At 57.1% G+C, this 26966-nt stretch overlaps 9 protein-coding genes across 9 annotated transcripts; 6 read left to right on the top strand and 3 right to left on the bottom strand.

Annotated features, from left to right (window-relative positions):
• Positions 1–465: 465 nt before the first annotated feature.
• On the bottom strand, positions 466–4836 carry CHGG_10604 (uncharacterized protein; the record flags this gene model as incomplete). The annotated part of the gene is made up of 1 exon (XM_001228530.1): positions 466–4836. One exon carries the CDS (start codon positions 4834–4836, stop codon positions 466–468), a length of 4371 nt encoding a protein of 1456 aa, XP_001228531.1.
• Positions 4837–6390: 1554 nt separating this feature from the next.
• Positions 6391–6741, top strand: CHGG_10603 (uncharacterized protein; the record flags this gene model as incomplete). Its single annotated transcript, XM_001228529.1, has 2 exons — positions 6391–6469; positions 6689–6741. The coding sequence occupies 2 exons, from the start codon at positions 6391–6393 to the stop codon at positions 6739–6741; spliced, it is 132 nt and encodes a 43-aa protein (XP_001228530.1).
• A 4199-nt stretch (positions 6742–10940) lies between these two features.
• On the top strand, positions 10941–12971 carry CHGG_10602 (uncharacterized protein; the record flags this gene model as incomplete). The annotated part of the gene is made up of 1 exon (XM_001228528.1): positions 10941–12971. The coding sequence occupies one exon, from the start codon at positions 10941–10943 to the stop codon at positions 12969–12971; it is 2031 nt and encodes a 676-aa protein (XP_001228529.1).
• A 1237-nt stretch (positions 12972–14208) lies between these two features.
• Positions 14209–16771, top strand: CHGG_10601 (uncharacterized protein; the record flags this gene model as incomplete). The annotated part of the gene is made up of 5 exons (XM_001228527.1): positions 14209–14337; positions 14630–14836; positions 14904–15257; positions 15312–15655; positions 15745–16771. The coding sequence occupies 5 exons, from the start codon at positions 14209–14211 to the stop codon at positions 16769–16771; spliced, it is 2061 nt and encodes a 686-aa protein (XP_001228528.1).
• Positions 16772–17227: 456 nt separating this feature from the next.
• CHGG_10600 (uncharacterized protein) lies at positions 17228–18180 on the top strand (the record flags this gene model as incomplete). The annotated part of the gene is made up of 2 exons (XM_001228526.1): positions 17228–17973; positions 18078–18180. The coding sequence occupies 2 exons, from the start codon at positions 17228–17230 to the stop codon at positions 18178–18180; spliced, it is 849 nt and encodes a 282-aa protein (XP_001228527.1).
• A 600-nt stretch (positions 18181–18780) lies between these two features.
• CHGG_10599 (uncharacterized protein) lies at positions 18781–20544 on the top strand (the record flags this gene model as incomplete). Its single annotated transcript, XM_001228525.1, has 1 exon — positions 18781–20544. The coding sequence occupies one exon, from the start codon at positions 18781–18783 to the stop codon at positions 20542–20544; it is 1764 nt and encodes a 587-aa protein (XP_001228526.1).
• An 871-nt stretch (positions 20545–21415) lies between these two features.
• Positions 21416–22057, bottom strand: CHGG_10598 (uncharacterized protein; the record flags this gene model as incomplete). The annotated part of the gene is made up of 2 exons (XM_001228524.1): positions 21416–21523; positions 21890–22057. 2 exons carry the CDS (start codon positions 22055–22057, stop codon positions 21416–21418), a joined length of 276 nt encoding a protein of 91 aa, XP_001228525.1.
• A 490-nt stretch (positions 22058–22547) lies between these two features.
• On the top strand, positions 22548–23735 carry CHGG_10597 (uncharacterized protein; the record flags this gene model as incomplete). Its single annotated transcript, XM_001228523.1, has 1 exon — positions 22548–23735. The coding sequence occupies one exon, from the start codon at positions 22548–22550 to the stop codon at positions 23733–23735; it is 1188 nt and encodes a 395-aa protein (XP_001228524.1).
• Positions 23736–24355: 620 nt separating this feature from the next.
• On the bottom strand, positions 24356–24553 carry CHGG_10596 (uncharacterized protein; the record flags this gene model as incomplete). The annotated part of the gene is made up of 1 exon (XM_001228522.1): positions 24356–24553. One exon carries the CDS (start codon positions 24551–24553, stop codon positions 24356–24358), a length of 198 nt encoding a protein of 65 aa, XP_001228523.1.
• Between the last annotated feature and the right edge of the window lie 2413 nt (positions 24554–26966).

The raw sequence follows: 26966 nt of genomic DNA, 5'->3' as shown, positions 1-26966 counted from the left end.
TGCCTGGTGATGGTTCCGGAAGATGACGTTGGAGTTGGAGAGGTCAGCAGGCACAACGCAGGCTCGGCAGGGGATAAAACAACCCGACCCAAGCCGACCCGGGGCAGGCAAAAGGGTTCCATCGGCTGGCAACCGCCGAAAGAAAGCGACCCTAACCCTAATGATGGCTTTAGCACTGCACTGGGGCACTGCCCCAAGCACAATCAACAGCAACCATTTTCAACAGCGAGAGAAAAATGGTTCGGTTACTACAAGTCTAGCTACACAAAAGAGAGCCCTCGCAACGCTATGCTATGCCAAGACCAAAACTAACGTCTGAGAAACGAAGAGGCCGTTCAAGCTCGCCCAACCCGTTTCCGCCCTGAAAGCCCCTCGTACAGTCTATCTTCCTCCACTATTACCACAGTACAGGCCGGCGACAACCACCATTTACAAGCACTAGAGGGTCATACCAGTGAGAGGCCATCAAGGCATCACGCCCTGCCGCCACCGCTCAACCATATCCATATGCCCCTGGCCGCCAGCCCCTATCGGCATCGGATACCCCGCCCCCTGCAGCGGCAGCGGCAGCGTATTGACGCTCATGTTCGCAGCCGCAGCGTTCTGGTACATGCCCAAGTTGGGCGTCGAGCCGCCGTACGCGCCCTGCCCCATGCCCATACCCTGCGCACCAAGGAATGCATTCGATCTCTGCTGCTGATGCATCCCCAACAGACCACCTCCGCCATATCCCAACCCCGACTGCACTCCAGTCCCGCCACCACCATCGTTGAACCGTCCCCCCATGTAACCCCCAGTATGGCCGCCGACCGACGGCGCGGTCAGGCTCGTAGGCATCTGCGCCCGCATCGCAGCCATCTTGATCTCCATATCCTGCCGGTGCCGGGCGCCCTCGGCCTCCCGCCTCAGGCGTTCCTGTTCGCGCGGATCCATCATCATGACCCCGCCGTGACCCACGGCGCCCAAAACACCAGCCATGCCAACTGTCGCGGCGGGGCGGGCCGTGTCGGCACGCGTCCCCACGGGCGTGGCTGCGCGGTTGAGCGTGCTGAAGGCCATCTCGCGCTCGCGCGCCTCACGCTCGCGCTGGAGACGGCGGCGGCGCTGGCCGAGGGTCTCTTCCTCCTCCGGGACAGACCCGCCGTTCTCCATAGCGCCACCGTCATTGGTATCGCGGGACGCGCCGCGGCTATGCGTCAAGTTGGCGCCGAGTTTCTGGGCGTCTCCCTGTTCGTCGGGGCCAAATTCTCTCAGCAGTTCCGCTGAGAAAGAACTGCTGACCGGCCTTGTGCGCGGGAGCGGGTTTTCGGCTGCCAACCGGGCTCTGCGAGCTGCGAGGGTCTCGCCCTCGATCTCAGGTTCGCTTCCTTCTGCAGCGGAACCCGGGCGGGAGCCGAGCATAGAACCGGCGCGGGATCCGCCTGGCTGGGGAAGGGGCAAGGTGAGGCGGGATTGCGACCGCATGCCCATGCCAGGCATATGGCTCATCCGCTTTTGTAACACCGCCAGTGACGTGGATGCTTGATCATCCACCTTGCCCTGTAGCCTGTCCCGGCGCCGACTCAGCGGCTCGTTCTCCTCTATCTCGCGACGTTCCATCAAACCGAGAGGGCGGTGCATTTCGCTCATGAGCGTGCTGATATCCATAGTCAACCGGGTCGAGCCCCCGGGGGCGGCGGTCTTTGCGGCAAAGAGCATGCCGAGGGGAACTTCCTCGTCGTCTTCTTCCTCCTGCTGTGGGGTGGCCGTCGGGTCTTCCCACGCAAGCATGACCCGTTTGCCGTGTCTGGCCTTCCGCTCCACCTGGGCCACTGCGTCTAGTTCGAGAAGGGTGCTGCGCATGCCATCAGTGTGATGAAGCGGGCGAGTTCGTAGTTTATCTTGCTGCTTGCGCAGCTGCAGTTCGGCAAGAAGTGTCGTGGGCGGCCCCTGGTAAACAGGTTCTTCGTCCTCGCTTTCTGTCTCTGTTTCTTCGTCATCGTTCGAAGCCCGTTGGTCGGGTGACGCGCTTCGATGAGACCGGGCATCGTCGTCGTCCACGCTACGTCGGGCACTCTTAGGCCTCGCGTCGTCATCGGATTCGTCGTCGACGGGTTTTGGACCGAATAGAGAGAACCGGCTGGCACGCTTCTTCTCTGGATTCACGTCCAAGAGATTGCTGTTAGAATTCTTCTTTACGAGCGTCTTCCGCTTGGGCTTGTCCTCAACTCCGTCGAGCATATTGCTGGCGGAGTTCCTCTTCACAAGCGTCTTGCGCTTGGCCTTTTCTTCTGGCCCAGGGGTGGGCGTCGGCGGGGGGTTCGTCTTCTTCACCTTCCTCTTCTTTTCCGGTCCATACACCTCGGCGCCGAGCTTGCCCGCGAACACGTGGTCGGTGAAGGCGCTGACAGGCGCTGCGGCGGACGCGTCTAGAAGACTGTCTAGTGTGTTCATCGCGGAACCGTCCTTGATATCGATCTTTTGGGGTTCGGAAGGCAGGTCGAAAAAGGCGCTCGCGCGCAGCTGAGGAGGCATACCGTCGACCCTAGCGATGGGTTGGGATTTGCGATTATTAGCGTCTGCCATACGCTGGGGTCGGCGGAGTTCGCGTTGCTCTGGAGGTGGGTGGATAGTGCTCGCTTCCGACGGATGTCTGGCATGTGCCAAATAATCTGGTCTCTCTGGTTCCATTCCAGAAGGCTGTGGGGTCAAGTCCGCGTCTGTGCTGCGTTCCCCGAGCAACTCCCCCATGAAGGGAGCATCGTCATTACTCCTATGCAAGCCTTCGGTAGGATCGGGCAGCCAGACTTGAGATTCACGGGTTGTCTTTGGCACACTGCTGACAACCTGGGAGCGGTGGGCGACCCGCGCCGGGGCCTTAGGCTTTTTGGACAGCTTCGGAGGGAGGTTAAGCATAGCAGGGACAGGAGCGGGGTAAAACATCATCTGCTGCCCTGTGCCGGGATCGAAGTATGTCGTAGGGCGGGCGGGTAGAGCGGCGCGAGGCCGAGACGGGGCGTCATAGCGTCCGTGCTCCAGATCAGTTGCGAGATCTCCGGTATCCGGGTCGCAGTGTACGCCGTCAAAATCACCAAAGGCGGCCTGGGCTTGCTCGTAAGTTCCGCCAGACCCGGATGTCGTCGGTCTATCATCTTCGGCATGGGGTGGCCGGTACGGCTGGTAGGCCTGGTACTCGTCCGGCTGGTGAAGCTGCAAGCGGGGATTCGGGTCACTGGGCGGATCATAGGTCGTCGCGGGCCCGTTCGCTTCCTGGGCGAATTCGGCTTCGATGAACTGATGGGCACTGTTGCGTATCGTGTCCTCGACATCTAAAGTTTCCCCAGCTGCCGCGGCACGGTCAGCCTCGTCAAGGGCCTCCCGAGTCAAGGTAGTGGGATGTTCCAGCTCGGCAATCTGCGCGAGCGATAACCTGCTCGCGACGCTCCTGGTCGAGGCCTTACCTGGCCCGTGGCGCGGCAAGAAACGGAATTCCTGGGCATGTTCGAGGTCTGCTAACGCCCCGGTCATGTCTACATTCTCCAGAATGTGCGACGGCATGCCAATCGAACTTGCCTTGCTGCCCGACCGGAGGCGGCCCGAAGCAGCTGACATGGAATGGTGCGGGCTCATGACAAAGCCTCCCGGCGAATAACCCCCTGAGCGCGCCGCGTTGTTAATTCCCAAAATGGAGTTTTGTCTACTTGCGACCGAAAGCTGAGACTGCCCATGCACCGAGCCGCTATCCGACGTCGATGCCGCCCGAGCACGCAAAATCGACGACCGACGGCTTTCGGACCGCTTGAGTTCGTTGTGTTCCTCTCGGATGGCGTCCTCGATGCTGCTTGTCATAGACAGTCGCTCGGCGGTAGCTTCGAGAGCTGCTATGTTGCCCAGAAAATTCCCAGCTTGAGACAGCTTGTTGGGGTCGGGCGCCGGGTGGCTGAGGGATAGACTTGCGTTGGACGAGGTGCGAACAATCGGCGGCCGGATCGGGGTTGAGGTGGCGCGGCTCCGTCCTTGCGGTTGGTTTGCGGACGGCGTTGGTCGAATCAAAGTGGTGTCGGCGACAACGGTAGAAGGGGGGGAAACAGGAACGGACGAGAGAGGCAAACTTGGAGCATCCTGTGCCTGGGAGGCGCTCGAGATCGGTGCTGACGGATCAGGATTCGGCGTTGCGGCGGCAGTCTGCGGCACGGTGGTGTTTGTGGTGGTTTTGTCTTGGGCTGCACTGGGTGTCTTTTGGTCTGCAGTGCCAAGACCGTCGCTTCCCAAGGCCGCGTCTAGAACCAATGCATCTTTCGCTGGAGAGTGCGATGGGGACCTGGAGCGTGAGACGGACGGAGAGCGTGAAATCGTGGGCGAAGGCGACACGAGCCCCACTGGGCGTTGGTCTGCGCTTTTTGACCGGAGCAGCTCGTATCCCAGTGTGGCGCTTGATGTTGATGCATGCAGCGCCTCAAACGATTCCACCATGGCACCCACGATGGTTGGGGCGCCTGCCGAAGCGGATGCAGCCGGGGCCGTGCTGTTGCTGCTGCTGCGGCTGAGGTTCCCGGTGCGCCTCAAATGTTCCATGCTCTTAGACGTACTTAACAACCTGCGGGCCTCGAGGGCGCCAGGCGACTTCCCTTCTGTCATGGTTTCGGAAGGATAGAATTCGCTGGTGTCTATCGACAGCGGGGTGAATGTCTGGTCGGCCAACGCCACGTAGGGCAAGGGCGAAGAGGAAGTTGGCGAGGCAGGCGAAGCCACAGTGGTCGAAGTTGCGTGCGACAGGGGCGACAATGGCGATGCGGAATCAGGGGGATGGCTACTGCCGTCGTCGGCCTGGTCGACGACGCTGTACCTCGCCGCCATGCTGGTGGGAGCCGCGTATGATAGGGGACCAGCGCTGGACGATATATCGACGGCATGGACAGACGACTTCCTCCTTTCCAGTGGAATCGCTAATGACCTGGAAATGGCCGGTCGTCAATCGTCAGGTCCAAGAGTCGAAGACCCGCCTGCGCTCCAGGGTGTTTATGGCGATTGTGGGTATCGGTGGGTGAAAATCAAGATCTAGGCCGGCGCTAGTCCCGTTAATCCCGCCGATGGGACCGAATCGGCAAGCGCGGTGCACGCTTCTGAGAGGAAAGAAAGAAGGACGATCGGGGGTTGGAATAGGAACAGCACAATGGATTTCCGGGTTGGAATGCAAATGTGAAATCCGCACATGGCAAATAGAAGAAACCTGGAAAGCCAAGCCGGGAATTATGTATTGGCCTGTCAAGCTGTGGTTCATCGTTCCTGGGCTCTCAATCTCGTTTTATTAATCTCGAGTTTGGCAGCGGCGCCCTGACCCTGACACTCTGGCTGAGAACGGCGGGAGCGTTGACGGGTGGCACGGTGGGGCCCGGTGCTGCTTTTTCAACGGCTTCCAAGCTCAGCGCTGCTGCCTTCTCAGGTTTCTCGGATGTCGCCCGTGACCACCACACATCAGAGAGGATGGCAAGGATGGGTCGCCTGAGCATCAGCACCACACCATCTCCATTTTCAAAAGTCCCAAGAACCTATGGGCTCGCTTGACCTCGAGGCTCCTTCTTGCCCCTATCACGAACCTGACCAGGTATAACTAATGGAACTCCATACAAGCATTTGGTGACCCGAGCTTCTCTTCTTGCGCTTTTGGCTGCTGGTGGCGTTCGCAGCTCCCAATTTTAGCTCTCAGCGGGTGCAACCGCCCGGGGAAGCCCCTGCAAGTCCTCGTTTCCCAGAGATTTCATCGATCCAGCTCAGCTCGATCCCATCAGCTCATCCAACACGACCCCTTGTTAGTTACTCGAACATGCACACAAGCCAAGGCAGAAAAACTTGCTTTTCCAGGCACGGGAATTCGCTGGCATATTTCCAATCGCACGCCGCAGGCCCGCGGCATCTCTGATCCAACCATCCCAGTCTCAGGTTCTTACAGAGCCCCTGTGCCGGGATTCGGGCGCTGCCCGTCATTGCCGCTTCAGGGCGCCAATCCGGGAGGCTGCCGGGCGGGCGGTTTGTCGGATATCGCGGCAAGCCCAGGACATCGGTTAACACATTGGTGGACAAGTCATCATCATAACCCCGTCATCGACCTCAACGAAGTGCCACTGCACACGAAACGTGCAGGCTTGGTCGTCCCAGCATTGGATAGGTATGCCGGACTGGATGTCGGTCTGGATGTCTGTGCACGGCGGGACGGACAGCCCCGTCTTTATTGTAACCCACGCCACGCGAGTGACGCGACCTTGTCAGGGGCAGTTGGTTGAGGCGAACAGCGAGAGGGCCTCGAATTGTTCAAGCTCATAATTTCGGTAGCGAGCTACGAGCGAAACACAACCATGTCACCCCAGAGGGGATATTGAAGGCCCTCGGCGACATCACCAACAACTGGCCGCAATGCCGTCAAACACCAAGCACATCACGGCCCGAGTTTCAATCGACAAATCCATCCCCGTCGGCGATCTTGCGGCTCCCTGTAAGTTCGGCAAGAAAACCTGCAGGGTTGTCAACTTGTCAGAAAACAATTCCTGACCTCATGGACCGAGGTGTCCGGCCAGCACTTCCGAAAAATACAACTCTACGAATACCGATGGATTCATGGATTGTTCTCGACGCTGGCTATAAACCCGGTCTCGGTTCCAGACCCGCGCACAGGAATCCAGGAACTGCCCAGAGTTACATTGGATTGCCGAAGTGCGACGTGAATTCGAAGACTCATCAATGAAGCAGTGCCACAACACAAGGTAAATCCCCACTGCTCCATTCTTCCCCGTCCATTATCCGAATGAGTTTTTTCTGCCCGGATATTATCGTCGGCTTTTCCACGGCTATCATGGGCAAACACTCGCGCAACGGGCTTCGCCTGCTGCTTCCCGCCCTGTGTCCCAAATAAATTGGCTAGAAACAATGAATATGTATGCAGAGGGCGGCGCGAAATAGGACGGGATAGGATGACAACACTATGATGCCCTCCTTCGGACGAAAGGCGTTGGGTTGGGTACCTGCATGTCCCGCGTGTGACGGCTCTCGAAAAATAGATTACGTTGATTCTCGGGTCTTACAGCTTGCCGTGTTTATGGCATTGGAGTCGTTTCCATTCCGTGTGTATTCAACCGCGAGGTTAGGTTGGATGGCAGGCCTGGGCCAGCAAGCCGACATCAAGCCGGACAGTATGGCACTAAAGTGTTGTCTTTCTCCTCCCCGACGGCACATACACCTTTCAATAGAGATATTGCAGTCTCGTTTCACTAGTGGTCCTTTGATTTCCGGCCTGTTGCTGCTGAGTGAGTTACCTAAAGTATGGCACGTGGAGGCTCTTGTAGCACCGGCGGTAATGTTGTGTGTTGTTACTACTAGCCGATGGGGAAAACGTGCTGTTGGAGGAGACAATGCGATGACATATGGTTTAATCGAGAAAGGTTTTTAAACATGGCTCAGTTTAGGGATTCCACATGAATGGGAATGATGAGCGAGAATATGTGGAAGAATGTATAATAGGTATAACGGGACATGCCGGCTGAAGAGGCAGATATGTTGTGGGGGGCTGGAAATGTAAATGCTTCCTTGGTTCTGGAATTAGGTGGGAACTAACAGAGAGATAGGGAGCGGGAGACAGGCAGAATTGAGCCGGGGAGGGTGGGGAGGATAGATAGTAGCCGCAATGAGGATGTGAGTCTTGAGAGAAAAAGAAACTCAAGACAAGCGGGTGAGGAACAGACAAAGACTCTGAGATTTATATCTACGGACAAGAAAAGGAGGAGTAACCTAACAATGGAGTTCGCAACTTCTCATTAAATAATAATTCCGATACACTATAATGGGTATTTGTATTCCACAAGCATCTTCTTCTCGTAGGAAGCGTCGTGCCTACAGCTGGTCACGGGGGATGCTTGGTGGGACATTCCTCCGTAACCTAGAGAGGCAAGGCTTTGATGATGCCGTGCGTCCCAGCACCACCACACACCATCTGCTACAGTACCCGGGCCGTACCAGAGACCTAACACCGGAGCCTCGACTTTCGCTAGCTTTCGAGAGCAAACCATGGCAAAGCTCCTTCCCGTATACGACATCTTTGGGACAGACTTGACATGGGCAGGAGATCCACTCATACTTAGACAAGTATCGTCTCATGGCCTGCAGATGAGAGATATCTTGAACACGCCTGTTCTTCTCGGTGTTCGCGAGCCTCGAATTTGATGGGTACTCGCTTGGGACGGATGGGAGGTTGGCTACCAGTCGGCAACGACCAGACCATTCGGTGAACCCTCTGTCACACCAACATCCGAAGGCCGCGTCAGTGCCCCTGACGACCTGAACCTGCACCCAAGTCTGGTCATGTTGGCGATTCTAGGCCCGGAGAACGAGAGCAACGGTGTGGAATAATCCCGGCAGGGACGGGTTGCCAAGAGACCGAGACTCTCGAGGTTGCAGACGGTGTGTTCCTCCCCTGGTTCCTCGATCGTTCCCCGCACACCGAGGAAGCCAAGAATCCGGGGTAAAAGTGGACAAATCCTGGCAGTGCAAGTTTTCTCCCAGATACTGTTGTTTTCGAGGGAGGACAGCCGTTCACGGAGCAGAAGGCGATTCGAGATAACCTATCACAACGAATCCCATTCCAGTAAGTGCCCATATGACCAGCTTCCCTGCGCAGCCCGCAGCTGCAACGCAACAGCAAACGGGAGGTGGTGTACGGAGGATTCTATCCATTGGACAGCCCCATGGGATCCCGCTTACCTTATCCGCTCCCGCCAGCAGCTATCGGACCACTGCCGACAGCGCTGGGCGTTTGGAGGGAGCGGAAGAAAGCGGTCAGCGGAGGGTGCGGAAGGAAGCGCGCATTGGCTTCAGGTTCTGAAGGCCGGATCCAATGAGCGAAATCCGGTGGTATCACGAGAGGATGTGGTGCTGCATGTGGCTTACAAGTCACTGTCTAATCACACACTTGGCGGCAAACATTTCGAAGACTGTGTATCGAAGCTGCTCGCCATGAGCACATCGGTAAACCCGATGTGTGATATGAAGGGCGACTTTTAGGGCCGCTGCTCTGAGGTGGCGTTGGCACTGAAAGCCGGTGACATCGCCCCGGAGGCGAATGCCTCTCTGTCAACGAAGATCTGCCACGTTGAGAACCTTTGCTGTCGATGGTTTGGATAGCCGCAATCGAGGTGGGGGGAGCGGTGAGCACGGGGTATGGGGTAACTAGCTTCCCGGCAGCAGCTCACCGGCCCCCGGCTCCCCGCGGGGGTCGGCGTGCTGCGACATTCGCCATCCAATGCCTTGGAAGCGTGATATTTTATTTTGCATGTACCGATACATACATGGGTTTTCCGCGGATGTGAATAAGACGAAGAGCGAAGGGATTTGATACTGTGTCAAGGGAAGCGTGAATTGGCCAAGGTCGAGACCATCACCAGCGGACCGTCCCGCCTTCAAGAACTCCAAGCGAGGCATTGAACCCACATTGGTGTCAATAGTGAGGCTTTGTTTGAGCCATCAGCGCCCGGTTTAACCAGTGGGAAGAGGTTGGGTTGGCCTGCTGGGTCATCCAGCTCTCATCGAACAGGGTGGCAATAGTTAGTTATGGAGCGCTGAGCATGCGCGTGAGTTGTCCCTTTTCTTGTGCGAATGTCAGTTAGTGTTTGTCCAGACTGTGCATCCTCCGATTCCCCAGGGGCGCAACGTGGACGAAAGCATGATGAGGAGTGGAAGCTGATTTGTGTCTCCACCGTCTCGAGGAACCGGGATGCTCATATTGCCTGTTTTAATTTCGTAACCCCGACGAGTCGAGCGCACAATGCTGGGGGTGTTTGTCACTTGACTAAAAATCGTGGCTGTGGCTGAGAGCGAAGTGAGTTTTGTCCGGGTGTCCGTCGGGCGAGCCCCGGGAAATTTTTGGGGGAAATGGGCGGCGGTCTGGACCAAGTCAAAGAAGTTCCATATCGCGAATTCAACATAGAAGATTCTTTTTCTGGGGATTCTTTGAGGACCCTGGGTTGTTTGAATAAGACATGGTTATCCCATCCGTATGACCTGGAGTTTGCAGTTGATCTACAATTGGGGCGTCAACTCGCCGCATCTGACACTGTGATTCCGATGATGTCAGGGCATTTTCGTGGCAGCTTGACGCCGAGTGACAGTGACAAGAAGCCGCAGCGCTCCCCGCTCAGACCCTGAAGCAATCCCCCAGGAAATAGGGGTATAGAAGCCGTGCTCATAAAGGTATTCGCACGGTGGCTTCGCAGCACGAGGAAGTATCCGTTGCCATCTCATGCCCAAAGTAATAAGGACCAAAGACCCAGAAAGGACCCAGTTATGCACTTGTCTCGTTGTCCAAATTAGACTCGCTCCCAACTCGTCGAATTGCCCTGCTTGTGCCTATCTGGTCTGGGGTGTGCGCCCCTTTGTCGTGTCTTGACCCTCCACCGCCGTTGACAGGAAGGAACACGAGCACAAAGTTCACACGGTACAGGTACTCCAATTTTACCCCACCACCATCCCACCTGGCCCTGGTCAGCAGCGATAAAGCGCAAGCGCGAATTGCTAGCGATGTTGCGATACCCGCCTCGGCTCTTGTGACCGCTCCCACTGCTCGCCCCCACATCCTGGTCCCTGGCACATCGGTCAAGATACAAAATCACTTTGTGTGCACTGCCGGCACTGGACACTCGTCAAAACTCTCCTTTCGTTCGAGTCGCAGCATTCCAAAACGTGGTTGGCAACCAAGAGGACAAGAGTTGACCGAAAACAGGCCGAAGAGTTCCGAAAGAGTCCCAATTATACCAGACAATACTTGCCTGCTTCGGAATCACAACAACTAACACCAAAATAAATCCCCGCCGCGGATTCGATACCGATCGACCGACCGACCGACCGGCACCATAACCGACTCTCCGTCTGGTCTTCTCGCCTATGGTATAACTGCTCTAAGCGTCGAGGTACGATCCGGCATGGCCAATGTAAAGGAGCGGCCGCGGGCGCGGTTTGCTCCTATCCCGATCGAGACCACTTTTGAACGATACCGAAAGACGATCCCCGCCGGCGAGCTTACACCCAGCCCGTCCCCACGGTCCTTGTCACCGCCGCCCCGAACTCGAACTCGGGAGAAGCGGAAATTCGCCCCTCAACTAGTCGAGTCCTCGGTGCGCCGAGCAAAAAGAGCAGGCGACGAGGGCCCCGCTACCAAGCATACCGACAGGACAGACATCACCCCTTACACAAATCACATCTATGCGCCGAGAGCCCGCAAGCGTTTCGACCATGGGCCACCCTCGGAGGAGGCGTTGGCACAGAAGGGCCATGGGCGGCGGGAGTCATGCGACGACGAGATTGCTGGCGGCGTCTTTGACCTGGTTGCCCGCGATGCAAAGATGAAGCTACAAGAGGTGGCCATGAGCGCCTTTCCCAACAGTGGCCAAAGGATAGGCGGTGCCGAGCACTTTTACGTGCGTGAGGGCTCGGAAGACGACAGTCCTCGGGGTCGGCCCTTGACAAGAGGGCCGTGGAACCCCTTGCAGTCCCGGAGGAACTCGTCTGAGGAGGACATCAGTTGGGCCTTCAAGGAGATGCAGGAGCATGCGCAGCTGCTGCATCGGATAAGGTCGCGGGACCGAATCGACACGCTGGACCTTGACAACATGAGCATAGACGGCCCACCGAGCGACGCCATGGGCCTAACAAGGACCCAAAGAACATCCATCGCCAGCTCCCCAGAATGGCCATCACGGCGGCCATCGTCGAGCTCCCTCGGGCCGATCGGGGACTCCCCTATGCCCCTTCTCCGCGCCGAATCACCCCTCCCGACCATCGGCGAGTCGACAATGCCCTATCTCCCCCCAGAATCCCCAGCGTTCCGCCCGATCGGCGAAAGGCACATGCCGTACATCCCCTCCGCCCCGCCCGGCAAAGCTGGCGACATGCCTTACGCCCCGGCCTCCAAGATCCCCGCTGAAACCGGCTTCGGCCGCAGCTCCCCATTCGCGCCATTCCCCCCCGAGCGCGACATGTCGCTCGAACGAGCCCGCCAGCAGCACCGCCTCCGGCTGAAGTCCTCGCCGCCCATGCTCGGACAAGACCTCACTTTCCGGCGGTGCCCCTCTCCCAAGCAAACCAAGCTCGAACCCGACCACCTCTGGGATGTAGCCACGGGCACCACCCTAGAGGACCACAACCGTGACCCAACAGGGGAGCACGGTTTGTGGCGTGGGTATTGCTACACAACAAATCCGTCCGAGAAACTCGTCCCCGCCGAGCGCCTAACCATGCTCACTACCCCGGCCCCGGCCGCATCCCACAACAACGCCAACGACCCCTTCTCGCGCGACTTCGGAGGCGGCCTGACCTCCGCTCCAACCGTGACGCTCAGCGAGGAGCCGGCCTCACTCCTACCAAACGGAGGCGCGAGCAGCGGTGGCGGCACACACTCCGTACCCGGCATGGTGCCGGAGCACCGCACGAAATCACAAGCGCCCAAGGGCCTGCACATGCTGCAGAACCTGCAGAACCTAGACGAGAAGCTCAAGCGCGAGAAGGCGGCGGCCGACCGCGAGGAGCAGATCGCCGCCGAGTTCGACGAGCACTTTGTCTCGCAGGTCTACAACTACCTCTCCCTCGGCTACCCGGCCACCGCCCGCCAGTACGACGGCGAGCTGGCCAAGATCAGCCGCATCCCCGTGGCGGAGCTGGAAAAGGGCGATCGGGAGTTTATGGAGACTTTGTGGGGGGCTAATGGGGATGGGTCGAGCGAGGACGGTGGGATGGATGGGGCTGCGGCTGCTACGACGGGGAAGAAGTCTGGCGTTAGGGGCCACCTCATGCTTGACAGCGAGGCTAAGGACGGCGTCAAGGAGGAGGACCGATGCCAGCGCTGGAAGGCCCTCAAGCTGTATATCTATGAGTGGGCTCGCCAGCATCCCGATCTTAATGCCATCAGCCCGTCGGCCTGGGGCGTACAGGAGCGGAGAGGTAGTTGGGGGATTTAGGAGGGTAGTTGCTGTGTTGCTGTTGTTGTTGTTGTTGTTGTTGTTGCTGCTGTGCTGGGTGGGTGGTGTTGGTATATGGGGGTCTTTTTTTTCTTCAAGCGAGCTTTGGGCTGCATGCCGTATTGATGCTTGCGCGTCGAAACTAACTGATACTTGCCTGATACCGGTGGGTGTTTGCTTTTTTGGTGTGCACTCTTTTTTGCGGCCTGGTGTTGGTGTGGCGAACTCGGGGTTAGTTCGTCCTTTTCATCATCTTTTTTTTTTTGTTTCTCTCTTCTCATTTAGTTTCTCCAGTTTCTTAGCATATCTGCGGGGCATGCATTGGCCTGGACGATTTTATGACCCTTTTCTATTCCATTTTGTGCTTTCTTAATGGTGGTCTGGCGCATGCCAGGTAGCCCTGTGAGAGGGCACTTCTTCAACAGCTCCATTCAGGACCGGTGGGAGATGTGGTAGGTGGTGGTTGCTAGAGAAAAGGGGTTGGAGAAAACAGAAACATGGTGCAAGGGGTTGCGGGATATCTAAGAGCTGAACAGGGCGTACTGGTGGCTTTGGGCTTCAGTAGAGTCAGACTATAGATTGCCCGCCTGTTGAGGTGGGAGCCTTAATTTGGCTGTAGAGGACGTCTTTGGTGGTGTGCAGGGTGAAGGGGGAAGGGGATATTGGACGAGGGTTGCTGCAAGGCGTGGCTTCTCATCGCGATCTTCAACAAGGAGGTGGGCCGCTAGAAGGTACACTAGATACCGAGATAATCCATTGCCCTCACGAGCCAATGTTTCATGCTGGTTGGCATGCTTGTGTCTACCTATCCAGGAACTGGGGGTGATGTTTGCGGATGTGTTGAATCGGGGCCATGCCGCTTGTGGTGGGGCTATCGAAGAGCAGCATTCAGCAGCAGCCATTGGCATGTGAATCTGTGTGCTGACTTCGTTCGTACTTTCTGCCTGGACACGGCTGAGAACCGGACTTCCAACTCACCACGTGTGCTTTCTTTCTGAACTTTGGATCTCCCTGTCCCTCCAACTAATTACACGCCTCACAAATTCAGACGGCATCATCTATTGCCACTTCGCCTCAAGCTAGTTTTGAAGAAGAGACGATCGAATCGCCATCTAGCAACACCGTGCCTATTGCAATCGGTTACACACTGTAACCAGCCGACCGGCAAGCTGCCAAGCCTTCCTCCCCCTGTCAGTGGGAAATATTGCGGTGGACTCGCCGTTATCGTCCGTTATCGATGGCGCGGCTTGCGCAGTGGTTTGGCTCTCGACCTGCATTGACACCACCGACATCCCACTCCCGTCCCGGTACCGCTCGAGCTTCCCACATGGAGCCCTCTCCTCTCACACACCAGCCTCGGCCGGAGGTGTTCCAACCAAAGATAGTCCGCCTGTATGAAGCGTTATTCAAGGTTTGAGCTGTTCCGTTCCTTTGCGCTTCCCTTCGTTCATGGCTGGTCTTTGCTGGAAGGCTAGCCTGTGAGGGCGGCCGGGTGTCATTGTAGAGGTTAAGTCGGGGATATCGGGTCGCTGACATGTCGCAACCTGTTTGAACAGGTTAGTGCCCCTTCCCTTCGAAAATATCGACGAGCCTATGCGCATACGATGATCCAGATGCCATCTGACGAGCCAGCGCTAACTGGTAGCCTGGGACAATAGGACGATTCAGACGAGGCAGAGCGGTCGGCGGGCTTTTGGAAGGAGTTCTTCATTCTTCGACCCGACCGGTCATCACTGCGTCGGATTCTCGACGAGATAGGGCCCAATGACCTGCTCCAACTTCAACATCAGACCAGACAGCTGTTCGTGCAGGCTATTGCTGCACTGCGCAACCCGTCTGGCCGCGCGGACCTCCACGCGCTAGAGGTGAGCAAAAACGACGGAATATGCGCACCAATTGCACGGGCTGAAGAGCTGACTTGGCTCTGGACAGAACCTCAGCACCTTTATGCTTGCGGTCCTCGCCAAAAAGTACACGAACCCAAGTTCCGACATCATCGAGCTGCTGGCTGGTCTGGACCACATCGACACCGTCTTCACCGAGTTTGTCGGCGCATTGGAGTCGCTCATCCGGAATGGGAGGGGCGCGGGACACGAGTGCTGCCCGAACGGCATAGGCCATGTCGGTCAGGAGGAGTCGCGGGTAGGGAGCCGGGCAGGCTGCACGTACATGGCAGACCTCCAGTATAGGGCTGTAGAGGTGGCGTTAGCGGTCACGTCTGGGGCATACCAGACCAGCTTGCTCACCTACTTCATCCAGCGGGACTTGTTTCCGGCGATAATCAACGTGAGTGGCCTGGTAGTGGACTGGCGGGTGTGTTGCTGAGCTGACGAGTCACAGTGTGTCCAATCACAAATATTATCCGAAACCCACGAGATAACGTCGCCGTTCATGCTACTGGGGCTGCTGGCGAACTACAACAAGTTTGAGTTCCAGAATCCGTACCAGATGCGGCTTAACGACTTCGTCAACGAGCGGGTGATTCGGGGTATTGTCAAGAGCGTCGGACAGACATGCCAGAGGCTGAGGGCGCAGTACATCGAAGTTCAAGAGGACCTCCCCGAAGGGTGGACGCTGGCGGGCACGCTGAACAAAATTGGGCTGGGGGCTATTGCTCCTGGGGGCAAGCCACCACCAAAACCCGTCTACGATGCCGAGACGGCCAAGAAGATGTTTGCCGAGCTGTATGCCCCCCCCCCCTACACCACATGAGTACCATTTACTGGTGGACTGGATGGTGATGAACACCCCCAAACCCGCCAAAAAACAACAGTACTCCTCGCTACTTACGAATTCACTCATGCGAAAAAGCTGTTCAGCCTCCAACTGGTTACTTGGGCGCCCGAAAAGGCGAAGAACAGCCGTTCGCGAGCTTCATCTCCCTCACGTCGTATCTCCTCCAGCACGCCCACCTCTCGCAGCGCACCACTCTCTACTGCCACCTCAACCTAATGGTCTTCCGGCTGCTCATCGAAGACCCGATCCTCTGTAAGCGCATGTGCAGCGAAGATAGCAAGGTGCCCGTACGCCTCTGCCGGCAACGCTCGCCCTACCTCCCGCTCGTCCGGACGGAGCGCATCCTTGCCACCGCAGTCATGGACACGATGCTGGACGCCATCAACCACAACCTCCGGCGGCGACTCGACGTGGGCCTATACACACTCTGCGTGGGCATCCTACTGCGCATCATCAGCTACATGTCGCGGTCGCGCACGCGGCTGGCCTACCACTGGGCCGACCTCTTCCGCTCGCTGCTCTCGCTCGTCCGCTTCCTCACCACCTACGCCACCGACCTCAAGGACCTGCCCCACGTCGACACCCTGCTCGACCACGTCGTCAACCTGCTCGCCCTCGGCCTGTCCGCCGGCGAGACCTTCCTGCCCACCCCCGCCGCCTACGATGATCTGTTTTACAAGGTCGTCGAGACCGGCGACGTGCTCGTCAAGTTCCGCGGCACGTACAACCTGGCCAATCGCCCGAGCAACTCGATTGATACCCTCGTTAGTGTGAGTACGCACTACAAGGCGATGCTGGTGGAGGGGGGCGATGCGGGGAAGGGGGCCGGTAAAGGGGGTTCTGCTGCTGCGGCGGCGGCGGGGGTGGGGAGTGGGGGCTCGCAGTTGACGAGCTTGCAGGTGGCTGAGGTGATTAAGCAGGGCTATGAGACGCTGAGTATTCAGGCGAAGGAGGGGCTGGATAGTTGGGAAAAGTATCGCGAGGCGGATGAGAGGACGCTGTTGAAGAAGATGGCGAGGGCGGCGGTGGGAGATGTGAGGGGGTTGGTAGCGGCGGAGGAATGATGGATGAGTGATGAGGGGTGTCAATCGTCAAGGTTGGGGGTTGGGGATTGAAGGGGAGGGGGGTTGTGTAGTGGTAATTAATTCTTCCTCATTGTGGACTGGATGAGTTCGTTCTGGGCTGTCTTGATGGTAGTGGAATGATTCCTAGTGAGTGATGCGTGGAATTGGAGATCGCAGCTCAGCTGTTCCTGGCCCTGAATCTCGGTTGATGGTTGGACCGAGGAAGTCCTCAACTTTTGAGCGCAGCGGGCCTGCGGGACGATTCCTAATGCCGAAGTGCTCATTGGTCCGGCGGCGACCGGGCTGCACCGAGGCTTGGCATCATGTCATGGCAATGCGCTGCTTTCGCCTTTGAAATCAACAAAATTGCCGGTCTTCCCAGGATGATTGGAACTTCGCCAAACCACCAATCTTTGTGTGACTCGCCACCCGCAGTTCCTCAAAACACAGTTCACGATGAGTGCACCTAGCTTGCTGTCGAGGAGAGCGGCCACCGTCTGCTTCTCCTGCCGGCGCAACTTCTTGCGACAACGGCAGTTCTCCACGACACCCGCCTCCCTCGTCGCCGCCTTCCAAGCCTACACCCTGCCCTCCAACCCACCACCGGGCCCGCGCAATGTCACCGTTCCCAACTCCTCGATCGGAACCCCGATAGAATACCCGAGCATGCCTGGGACTCACGAGACGAGGTCACCAAAGCAGGGCGCACCGCCAGAGCCGGCAGGCAATTCCATCTCCGAAAAAGAAGCGCAGCAGTCCAAGCCCGAGTTCGCCGCGACGCCCTCGTCTTCAACCTCCCAACCAACTCCCTCTGCACACCAAGAGCAACAACAACAAACACCCGCACAAACAAGAACACCCCCAGCACCAGAACCTACCCCCGCCGCCGCCACCACCAAACCAACCGGCACCACCCGCCCGCGCTCCCGGCTCCGCGCGCGCAAGGCCGCCATCAACCTAACGCCCGCCGCGATCGAGCACCTCCGCGCGCTGCTCGACCAGCCTGACCCCAAGCTGATCAAGGTGGGCGTGCGCAACCGCGGGTGCTCGGGTCTGGCGTACCACCTCGAGTTCGTGGACCGGCCGGGGGCGTTCGACGAGGCGGTGGAGCAGGATGGCGTGAAGGTGTTGATTGATAGCAAGGCGCTGTTTAGCATTTTGGGGAGCGAGATGGATTGGGTGGAGGATAAGTTGAGCCAGAGGTTTGTTTTTCGGAATCCGAATATTAGTGAGTCGTTTTCTATTCTTCCTGTCTGATTTTTTGTGTGTGAGGGAGAGAGTGCTAACAACTATTGCAGAGGAACAGTGTGGTTGCGGAGAGTCGTTCATGGTTTGAGTGGGTGGGTGAAAGAGGGAGGGATGGCGTGGATGTGGGCTATTCTGCGTCGTCGTGCGGAATGCACAGTTAAGTTTGGTTTGGTTCGAGACATATGCTTCGAGATGACACCCCGCTCTACTGAGGGTGCGATGCAATTGCTTGGGATTGCGTTTGCTGGGTGCATTAGAATGGCGTTAATGCGCTGCTGTAGCGCTCTTTTTGCCTTTTTGCTCGAGATCATGGATAGTTATATCTTGCCTAGATGTATGAGTTTCTGGACGAGCATAATGAATGACGTTAGCTTTATTGCGATTGAACTTTTCTGTCAGAGCTGATGAGGTGTGCTTTCTGGTCCTTTACATGGTTCCCTCGACCCTGAAACCTGACCATCCCGTCTTGCAGCATGGCAATCCGATCTCAAGAGGGGCGGGGTGGGAGCGGGAGCTGACCCCACACTGATCCCAGCACTGGCTCTGCCGGGCGGGCCGCGACCTTGCAGAGTGGGGCCAAAAGTCGCGTTTGGGTCAATTAAACATCCGCGCCTGAGCGTCCGCACAACCCGTCTTTGTTCTTTGACATTGGATGTTGGCTTGCAAGTATTTTGGCTGAACAGATTCCCATTTTACCCCCCTTCTTGGACAAACTCCCATACTCTTGCCATTGGCTACCGACTTGCTCTCCCTCTCTTACCATGGTGGTCTGCCCCATCTGCGACCGGGGCGTCAAGGCCACCGAAATCAATAGCCACATCGACTCAGGCTGCCAGACATTCCTCCTCGACGATTCAAAGGAGCCGACCGCTTCCCCTCCGACGACAAGCGCGCAGAGCAACTCGCAGAACAACACTCAGAGCAACACTCAAAGCCAACCACCGAGCTCGACACAGAAAAAGCGGTCCGCTTCGACCTTCTTCCAGACCCCCGCCGCGAAGCGACAGCTCACGGCCGCGAGAGCGGCTACAATCCAGAGCAATGGCAATGCTGGGCCGAAAGCCGGTACCAAGCGGAGCTATGATGATGGACCGGGATACACCAGCTCCCCGACAGATACAAGAAACGGTGATGGTGGGGAGGGGCCCGCGGCACCGGTAACCGACCCACGGCAGGCCGACGGCACAGGCGGGTCGGGCGCACCCTTAGCGAAACGGTCTAAGAACGCCCGCACCGCGCCTCTCGCCGAGCGCATGCGACCGGACACACTCGATCATGTTTTTGGGCAGGACCTAGTCGGGCCGAACGGGGTGCTGCGTTCGCTGATCGAGTCGGACCGCGTGCCCAGCATGATCCTCTGGGGCGGGTCGGGTACCGGGAAGACAACCATCGCGCGGTGTATCGCGCGCCGCGTGGGGTGTCGCTTTATTGAACTCAATGCCACGAGCACTGGGGTGGCTGAGTGCAAGAAGCTGTTTGCCGAGGCTGCGAACGAGCTGGGCCTGACTGGGCGGAGGACCATCATCTTTTGCGACGAGATCCACAGGTTCAACAAGGGGCAACAGGATGTCTTTCTGAAGCCGGTAGAGGCGGGGACCATCACTCTAATAGGCGCGACTACAGAAAACCCCAGCTTCCGAGTCCAAGCAGCGCTCCTCAGCCGGTGCCGAACCTTCACCCTCCAGTCCCTCACCGAAGACGACATCCAACACATCCTCCTCCGCGCCCTTCAACAAGAAGTCGAGCAAGAAGGCCTCGAGCTATCCCCGCTCATCGACCAAGAACTCCTCCGCTACCTCTCCTCCTTCGCCGACGGTGACGCCCGCACCGCCCTCAACCTCCTCGAACTCGCCCTCTCCCTCACCAACCGCCCCCCTTCCTCAGACTCAGAACCCGTCACCAAAGAATCCATCAAAGCGGCCCTCACCAAAACCCTCGTCTACGACCGCGCCGGCGACCAGCACTACGACACCATCTCAGCCTTCCACAAATCCGTGCGCGGCTCCGACGCCGACGCCGCCCTCTACTACCTCGCGCGCATGCTCCAATCCGGCGAAGACCCGCTCTTCATCGCGCGGCGCATGGTGGTCATCGCGTCCGAAGACGTCGGCCTCGCCGACAGCACCCTGCTCCCGCTCGCGACTGCCGCCTACACGGCCACGCAGCAGATCGGCATGCCCGAGGCGCGCATCCCGCTCGCCCACTGCGCCGTCGCGCTGTGTCTGGCGCCCAAGAGCACCCGCGCCTACAGGGGCCTGAATAATGCCCTGTCGGCGCTGCAGGAGCCGGGCGTGGCCGCCCTGCCCGTGCCGCTGCATTTGAGGAATGCGCCAACCAGGTTGATGCGCGATATGGGCTATGGGGCCGAGTATAAGTATCCGCCGAATTATAGGGATGGGAGGGTGCGCCAGGTGTATTTGCCCGATGGGTTGGTGGGGAGGCGGTTTTTGGAGGAGAGGGATTTGGGGACGGAGGTGGATCCCGATGTTGAGATGGACGAGGGGGAGGGGGAGGGGAGGGGGTGAGGTGAAGGAAGGTTGGTTTGGTGGTCGGGGGTGTGGATGAAGGGCGGTTGGGGAAGGATGGGCAAGTGAGTGTACAATACTCGGCCATCTGCTTCGTTAGAGCAGACGCTGGATATCACGGCATTGGCGCGGCGTTTAATTTGTTAAGGGTTCAAACAGTTCCTGCTCCCTCCATCGTTACTGTGTAACCTACAGCCCATACTCTCGCCCTTGCCGTCCGCCGTTGTCCTTCCCAAGAGGGTTCAGCCTGCCCCCTCCCGCCGAGAGCTCCGTGATGGAAGGGAAGTAGGTCAATTTCTCGACGACAGACAAGACATCCTCCAGTAACGTCCGGACTTCTCGCGGAATAACCCGTGAGTGAGAGACATATCCTTCTTAATGCATGGTATGCATAACACACCAGGCCCACTCCGCTTCACTGGGATCCAATGGAACAATGGAACATTTCCATCGAAGAGCCATCGACATCCCCACTTCCCCAGACGGTCCCGTAGGGTTCAAGACTCCACGTGTCGCGCGTTGGGCAAGAAACCCTCAAAGTAGTTTCTTTTTTCCCAGCCCTCGGGCTAGCATTTAGTGTACGCTAAGTGCTGGTCAGTCCCCTCATGGACAATCGGCGATCCCACTCCCCGCCAAGGCTGCTCGTGAGGTCGGGTGCAAACCATTCGGGCCCGTCACTGCTTCGGATCCGGACACAGGGGCTCTCATTTCCGACCAAGTCTCACCAGAAAAGAAGACCTTCACAGATACATACCCTTGACATCTTAGCACTGGTCGGTTACGTACAACTTAAGCTTGCCCCCCTGGGACATCAACCATTCCAATTCAATCTCGAAAATACATACCCTACTAGCAGTCTTGGATGAAGTCACTAAAGTGAACTAGGCGGATTGCCAATCTTGAAGACCAGACCAGCAACGTTAATACCCAAAGCTCTCAGCGGGACTGGCCAGAAGGGGCAAGGCACCGGCGACGGGGGCTGTTGCAGTCAAGCTTTTAGCTTTTTTAGTGGTCTTATTCAGGACAGAGACCAATCGGTGCAGCGCCGAAGTTGGTTCCGTTCCAGCATTCGATGGACCGCCATCCACGGTGCCAAGGTGAGTGACAGGACTGCCGAGCCGCGGGGATTGTGGCAAATCTCTCCTGGGTTCAACTCTAGAAGAGTTCAGGCGGACTGAAAGCAAACAAGGGTGCTAGATTCGGTATGGCCAAAGGGTACCTACCGTGTATATAACAATCATGTCTTCGGTCAGTAGCGGACTGGAGTTTCTGGTGTAAGCTAGAGAAACCACCAGGGTCCTCCGTAACGAGTGATTATATACTATCCCTTTCCCCAAATACATACCCTCGGAGATACCTGGATCTTCGGGATCTCTCCTGGGATTCTCTCTGATCCATTCTTGAGTGTTGAACTCTCGGATCTTCTGGATCGTTCATTGGCTAAAGCGCCTCCAGGGCCTTCCGTCAGACTTGAGTCGATTGGAACGGAGAATTCCAGTAGCTCCGACGCCATGGTGCTCTGACCTCGGGGATCTTCAAGGCAGACGCAGCACTGGTGGCGCCCCTGAAACCGGTGAGGCACAAACGGGGGGCTCGCCCCTCGCACTAACCAACAGCCTGGGTTCCTTGGATCAAAAAATTCGCATAATGGTTGCATGGCTGGCTCTAACCCGCTTTCGGGCAATTGTGCTTTTGCAATCGTTTGTCTAAGGCGCTGGGGCCACGGCGATCACAAGCTTCTCGATACCCCGGCATCATGTTTCATGGGACGAAAAGGGGCAAGCTTTTGCTGCACCTTTCCATGTATGTCTGTCTCGTGAGAAAAGTTCTGACCATGATATCAAAGAAACTACCCGCCCGAATCTGCGGCTCCTCAACCTCCCGACTGTCTTCTATTCTGATACCAACCACCGGGGCACGCCCGGTTTCGCGCCCCGTTTCGTCAAGGGGGTTTATTTCGACTGTCAGTCTCAACCGTACGGAGCGCAGGGCCTTTCACTGCCATGGCTCCAAAGGATAATGGCATCTCCCGGGAGAGTGTCCCCACGGGCACGACGCTGACCATCATCGTCGTCTTCATCAGCGTGGCGCTCTACAACGTTGGCGAACTGGCCTTCATCATCATGGCCACCTTCAAGCGGCGCAGCGGCCTCTACTTTTGGAGCTTTGTCGTCGCCACAGGGGGCATCGTGCCGTACGCCGTGGGGTTCTTGATCAAGGCGCTCCAATCACCCTGCCCCAACTGGCTCTACGTCACCATGATCGTGGTCGGCTGGTGCTGCATGGTGACGGGCCAATCCGTCGTCCTGTACTCGCGGCTGCACCTCGTGCTGCGCAACGAGCGCCGGCTACGCATGGTGCTGATCATGATCATCACCAACGCCATCATCTGCCACATCCCCATCACCGTCATGGTCTACGGGGCCAACTCGAGCAACCCGGACCCCTTCGTCGCCCCCTACTCCGTCTACGAACGGGTCCAGGTGACGCTCTTCTTCATCCAGGAGGCCATCATCTCGGCGCTGTACATCCACGAGACGGTCGAGCTGATGCGGACGCGGAGCGGGGGGGGCATGGACGGCGGCGCGCGGGGCAGCGCTGCGCGGTGGCTGATGACGCACCTGATCGCGGTGAACATCATCGTGGTGATGCTGGACGTGACGATCCTGGCGCTCGAGTACGCGGGCCTGTACGACGTGCAGACGTCGTGCAAGGCGCTGGCCTACAGCATCAAGCTCAAGCTCGAGTTCAGCGTCCTCAACCGCCTCGTCGAGATCACCCGCGGCGGCACCTCGGGCCACGACAGCTCCTACGACCGCACCCCCGTCGACCGCAGCGGCGTGCGCATGGGGACGCTCGATGGGGAGCAGAGGAGGAACTGGAAGAGTCAGGCCGGCGGCGGCGGCAGTGGGATGGGGAACAGGGTGCATGTGCGGTCCTGCGCGCGGCCGAGCGTGGAGCTCGCGGAACCCGCGGGGGCGTCGGTCATGATGACGACGGAGGTTACCGTGCAGAGGGTTCGGCGCGGCTCCATATCGGGTGTGGAGGGGGATGGGGATGGCGGCAGCGACCTGGTGAGTATTGGTGAGGCGTCTGGTATGACGCTGGAATCGACAACGGAAGGCACAGCAGGGCAGTCCCGGGCGCCGTCGCACTCTTCGGAGCGGCAGATCATTGAGAGGGTAGACTAGCGTCGGGCTACTTGGGGGTGAGGCAGGCTGATTTAAAAAACTTTCTGCATTTTGCGAGTGCGGCGTACTCTGTGTTGGTCGGTAAATACCTAAATCTCAAATTAGAAGTCTCAAATTCACTACCGCTCTTAACGTGACATGGTACATGTATTGTCCATAGATACGACCACCACTTGGCTATCAACAACCACGAGATCAACTTTGCCCTCGCCGTTAATGACACTTTCACAGTTTACACGGTGCACCTTAACAATGATAAAATCAGTAAGGTCCCGGCCAGATTACCAAATATGCATTTTCCTGAAGACTCGGATAGTTTCGTTGTCATATAAAACACCAAATGATTGGGAATGACACTAGGAAGTCTGTCCAGGAAGAGATACTTATACCCTCGTCTGTGATTCAGTGTCGCATTACCATCGAGAAAAGCAACGGAGGACGATACAGAAAAGACTAAACCGGTGTACACAGTGTATTACTACTATCCTCATCCCATCGACCCGCGATAATCGCTAGCTGGCACACCCACCCACGACCCCTGACCAGCAGGCGGGTGATAGCTTCCCCCAGCGTGCCAAGTAACCACTCACAATCCCCCTCTCCCGTCGTTCTCGACTGGCTCAAGGCATGTGAAGCTTGTTGTCGTGGTTGCAGGTGCACTTCTTGTCGGGCTTAGACGCGTCCTTGGCCACAAAGGCCCGGCAGGGGCAGGCGATCTTCTCGATGTTGGGGTTGAGCTTGTTGCCCGGGTTTGCCTTCTTCCACTGAGTCCAGTTGGGGTTGGTGATGCTGTTGGTGCACTTTCCGCGGTTGGGCATGGTGACGGTTGTTGGTGTTCTGTGCGTTGTGTAAGTTATTGACAACGTGGAAGTGGAGGTTTGGGCTAGGGGTGGTTACCAAGTGAAAGTGTGTGGGAAGTGGTGTTGCTGTCTGATGTGAATGTGATGATGTGAGTGATGCTGAATGGAAAGATGATACTCAACAAGAAGTAGACGGCTTTATATACGCAATTTGGTGTGGAGATATCATCCCAAAGGCCCATCTCCATGTCCTTCGAGATGGCCTCGTCGGCCAAGTGTCAAACCAGATGCCGCAATCCTCTCGTAAACCGGCAACCGCTGCCGCGCTGGCGAGACTGGCTAGACTGACGCACTCATCCTGCTCTATGGAGTTCCAGCCGGCCGGCAGCGTCAAGAGAAAGGCACGGCCGAAAGCGAGGTTTCAAGCTGTTCATACCCACCCTGAAAACCCAGACCGCCAGTCACAAGTGGTGCCGTAAAACCCGGGCGTACAAAAATAGTTGAGAATGAACAATGGGTCACGGCCCAGTGTCCGGGCCATGAAGACAAAACACTCGGGCCGTGGCGGAGATGAGATTCTGTGACTTGAGCATGGCCGAGGCAATGGATAGGGCCTATGTTTCATCGATAGAGAGACCTTGCGCCGCAACGAGATCCCAAGACTCCACGGATCCACGGGGAGTACGGTTTGTCGGGACTGCGAGTTGTATAGGTGGCGAGTGGGTTTTCCGTGCCACTTTGGTAGATCCAAAGATTAGTTAAGTGGATTCCGTCCTGCTAACTAATATCATTTTCACTCCAAAGAGAGATAGTGAATAAATTCTATACATAGTATTCAAAGTCCGTGAGTACCAACTAGATACTAAGATCAATGGTCACCTAATAACAGAGGAAAATGCCTATACGTTGCCCAGTTGTATGTTGTATTGTGTTCCCCTTGGACCATCTGGTACGCTAGTCATGGGTATTGGACCCTCTGATTACCGACGAATGTGTTGTAGTGACAAGGTTAGGGCAGTCAGGACAGTGGCGTAGCGTCGGCGGGATAGCCATGTTTTGTTGCGGCGTAGCACTGTTAGTCGGGATGACAAAATAGAACAAGTAAGAGCATGGAGACCAAGGTTTTAGTTAGAGATCCAACCATAAGCCGGAAGGAATAGCGACAATCCTACCCGGCAGCAATGAATACCACCGATCTGTGGGGTTCACTTTCCATATTGAAGACTCGTATTAGCCAGGGACAAGGATCTGTTGGAAATCCAACAGCCAGAGTAGCGATACTTCTGAACAGGGCGCGCAACGTAGTGCAAGCAAGGTCACTGATCCGAGGCTTCAATTCGTGATGCAATTGTCTGACAATCTGATTGATGTAACTGGAAGAAAAGGAGAGCCTCTGTGCCCTTAGAAACGCTGCATTGGGCCCAGTCTGGTGGGCCCAATAAGCCCCTGTCGTTGACCCGCCGTACCGTATCTCCAGCCACCCGTTTTGTGCAACAGGATCTGTTGGAAATCCAACAGCCAGAGTAGCGATACTTCTGAACAGGGCGCGCAACGTAGTGCAAGCAAGGTCACTGATACGAGGCTTCATTTCGTGATGCAATTGTCTGACAGTCTGATTGATGTAACTGGAAGAAAGGAGATCCTCTGTGCCCTGAGAAACGCTGCATTGGGCCCAGTCTGGTGGGCCCAATAAGCCCCTGTCATTGACCCGCCGTACCGTATCCTCAGCCACCCGTTTTGTGCAACAGGATCACCAAATATGGTCCCCGGTTTGTTATCCACAAAAGCTTACACACACGGATCCGGATTGTGGTTGGGCCGGGGATAATTACGAAATAAAGGCTTTGGTTGGGTAGGCGAGAGAGCCGTTTCACAGTTCCAGTACGAAAAGCATTGAGACCTAATATTGTATTATTCTAGTTTACGTTTTACTCGTCTCATGTTATGCTGCCATAGGTACCTAGGTATTGGATGTCTTTGGCGCCAACTGAGTTAGCCGGGAAGGTGGATGACGATAGACAGAAGTGTAATGGCCCTTCAGACGGCTCAGGGGAAGGGAGAAGTTGGTTTTGGTTACAAGTAGATTCCGTCTAACCCCTTGCTCCGACCGGCTGGCCCACTAGAGCAACAATTACAAAACACAGAGCTCCATCGCTGTGCCAGTCTTATCTACCACCCAAGGGCGCCGCGAAACAAGCCTCACGTGAGGAACGGCAAAGCACCGCGCCGCACCCACAGCGTCACCATGCGCGTGGCTAAGCTAGCTATGTATGTACGATGATCTCCGTTACAATCCGCATAGTTTGTCTACTTTGTAGTCGCGGTCCCTCGGGCCCCCCGGAGACGCCGTAAACGGGATATCACACACGCGACACTCCCCCAACTACACACCCACCCCGCTCTCCCACATCACCTACCGGATCTAGGTACC

The sequence above is a fragment of the Chaetomium globosum genome, genomic scaffold, assembly GCF_000143365.1.
Source record: "Chaetomium globosum CBS 148.51 scaffold_7 genomic scaffold, whole genome shotgun sequence".
NCBI lineage: Eukaryota > Fungi > Ascomycota > Sordariomycetes > Sordariales > Chaetomiaceae > Chaetomium > Chaetomium globosum.
Note: the sequence above shows the minus strand (reverse complement) of the source record. Positions and strands in the feature narration are given on the sequence as shown.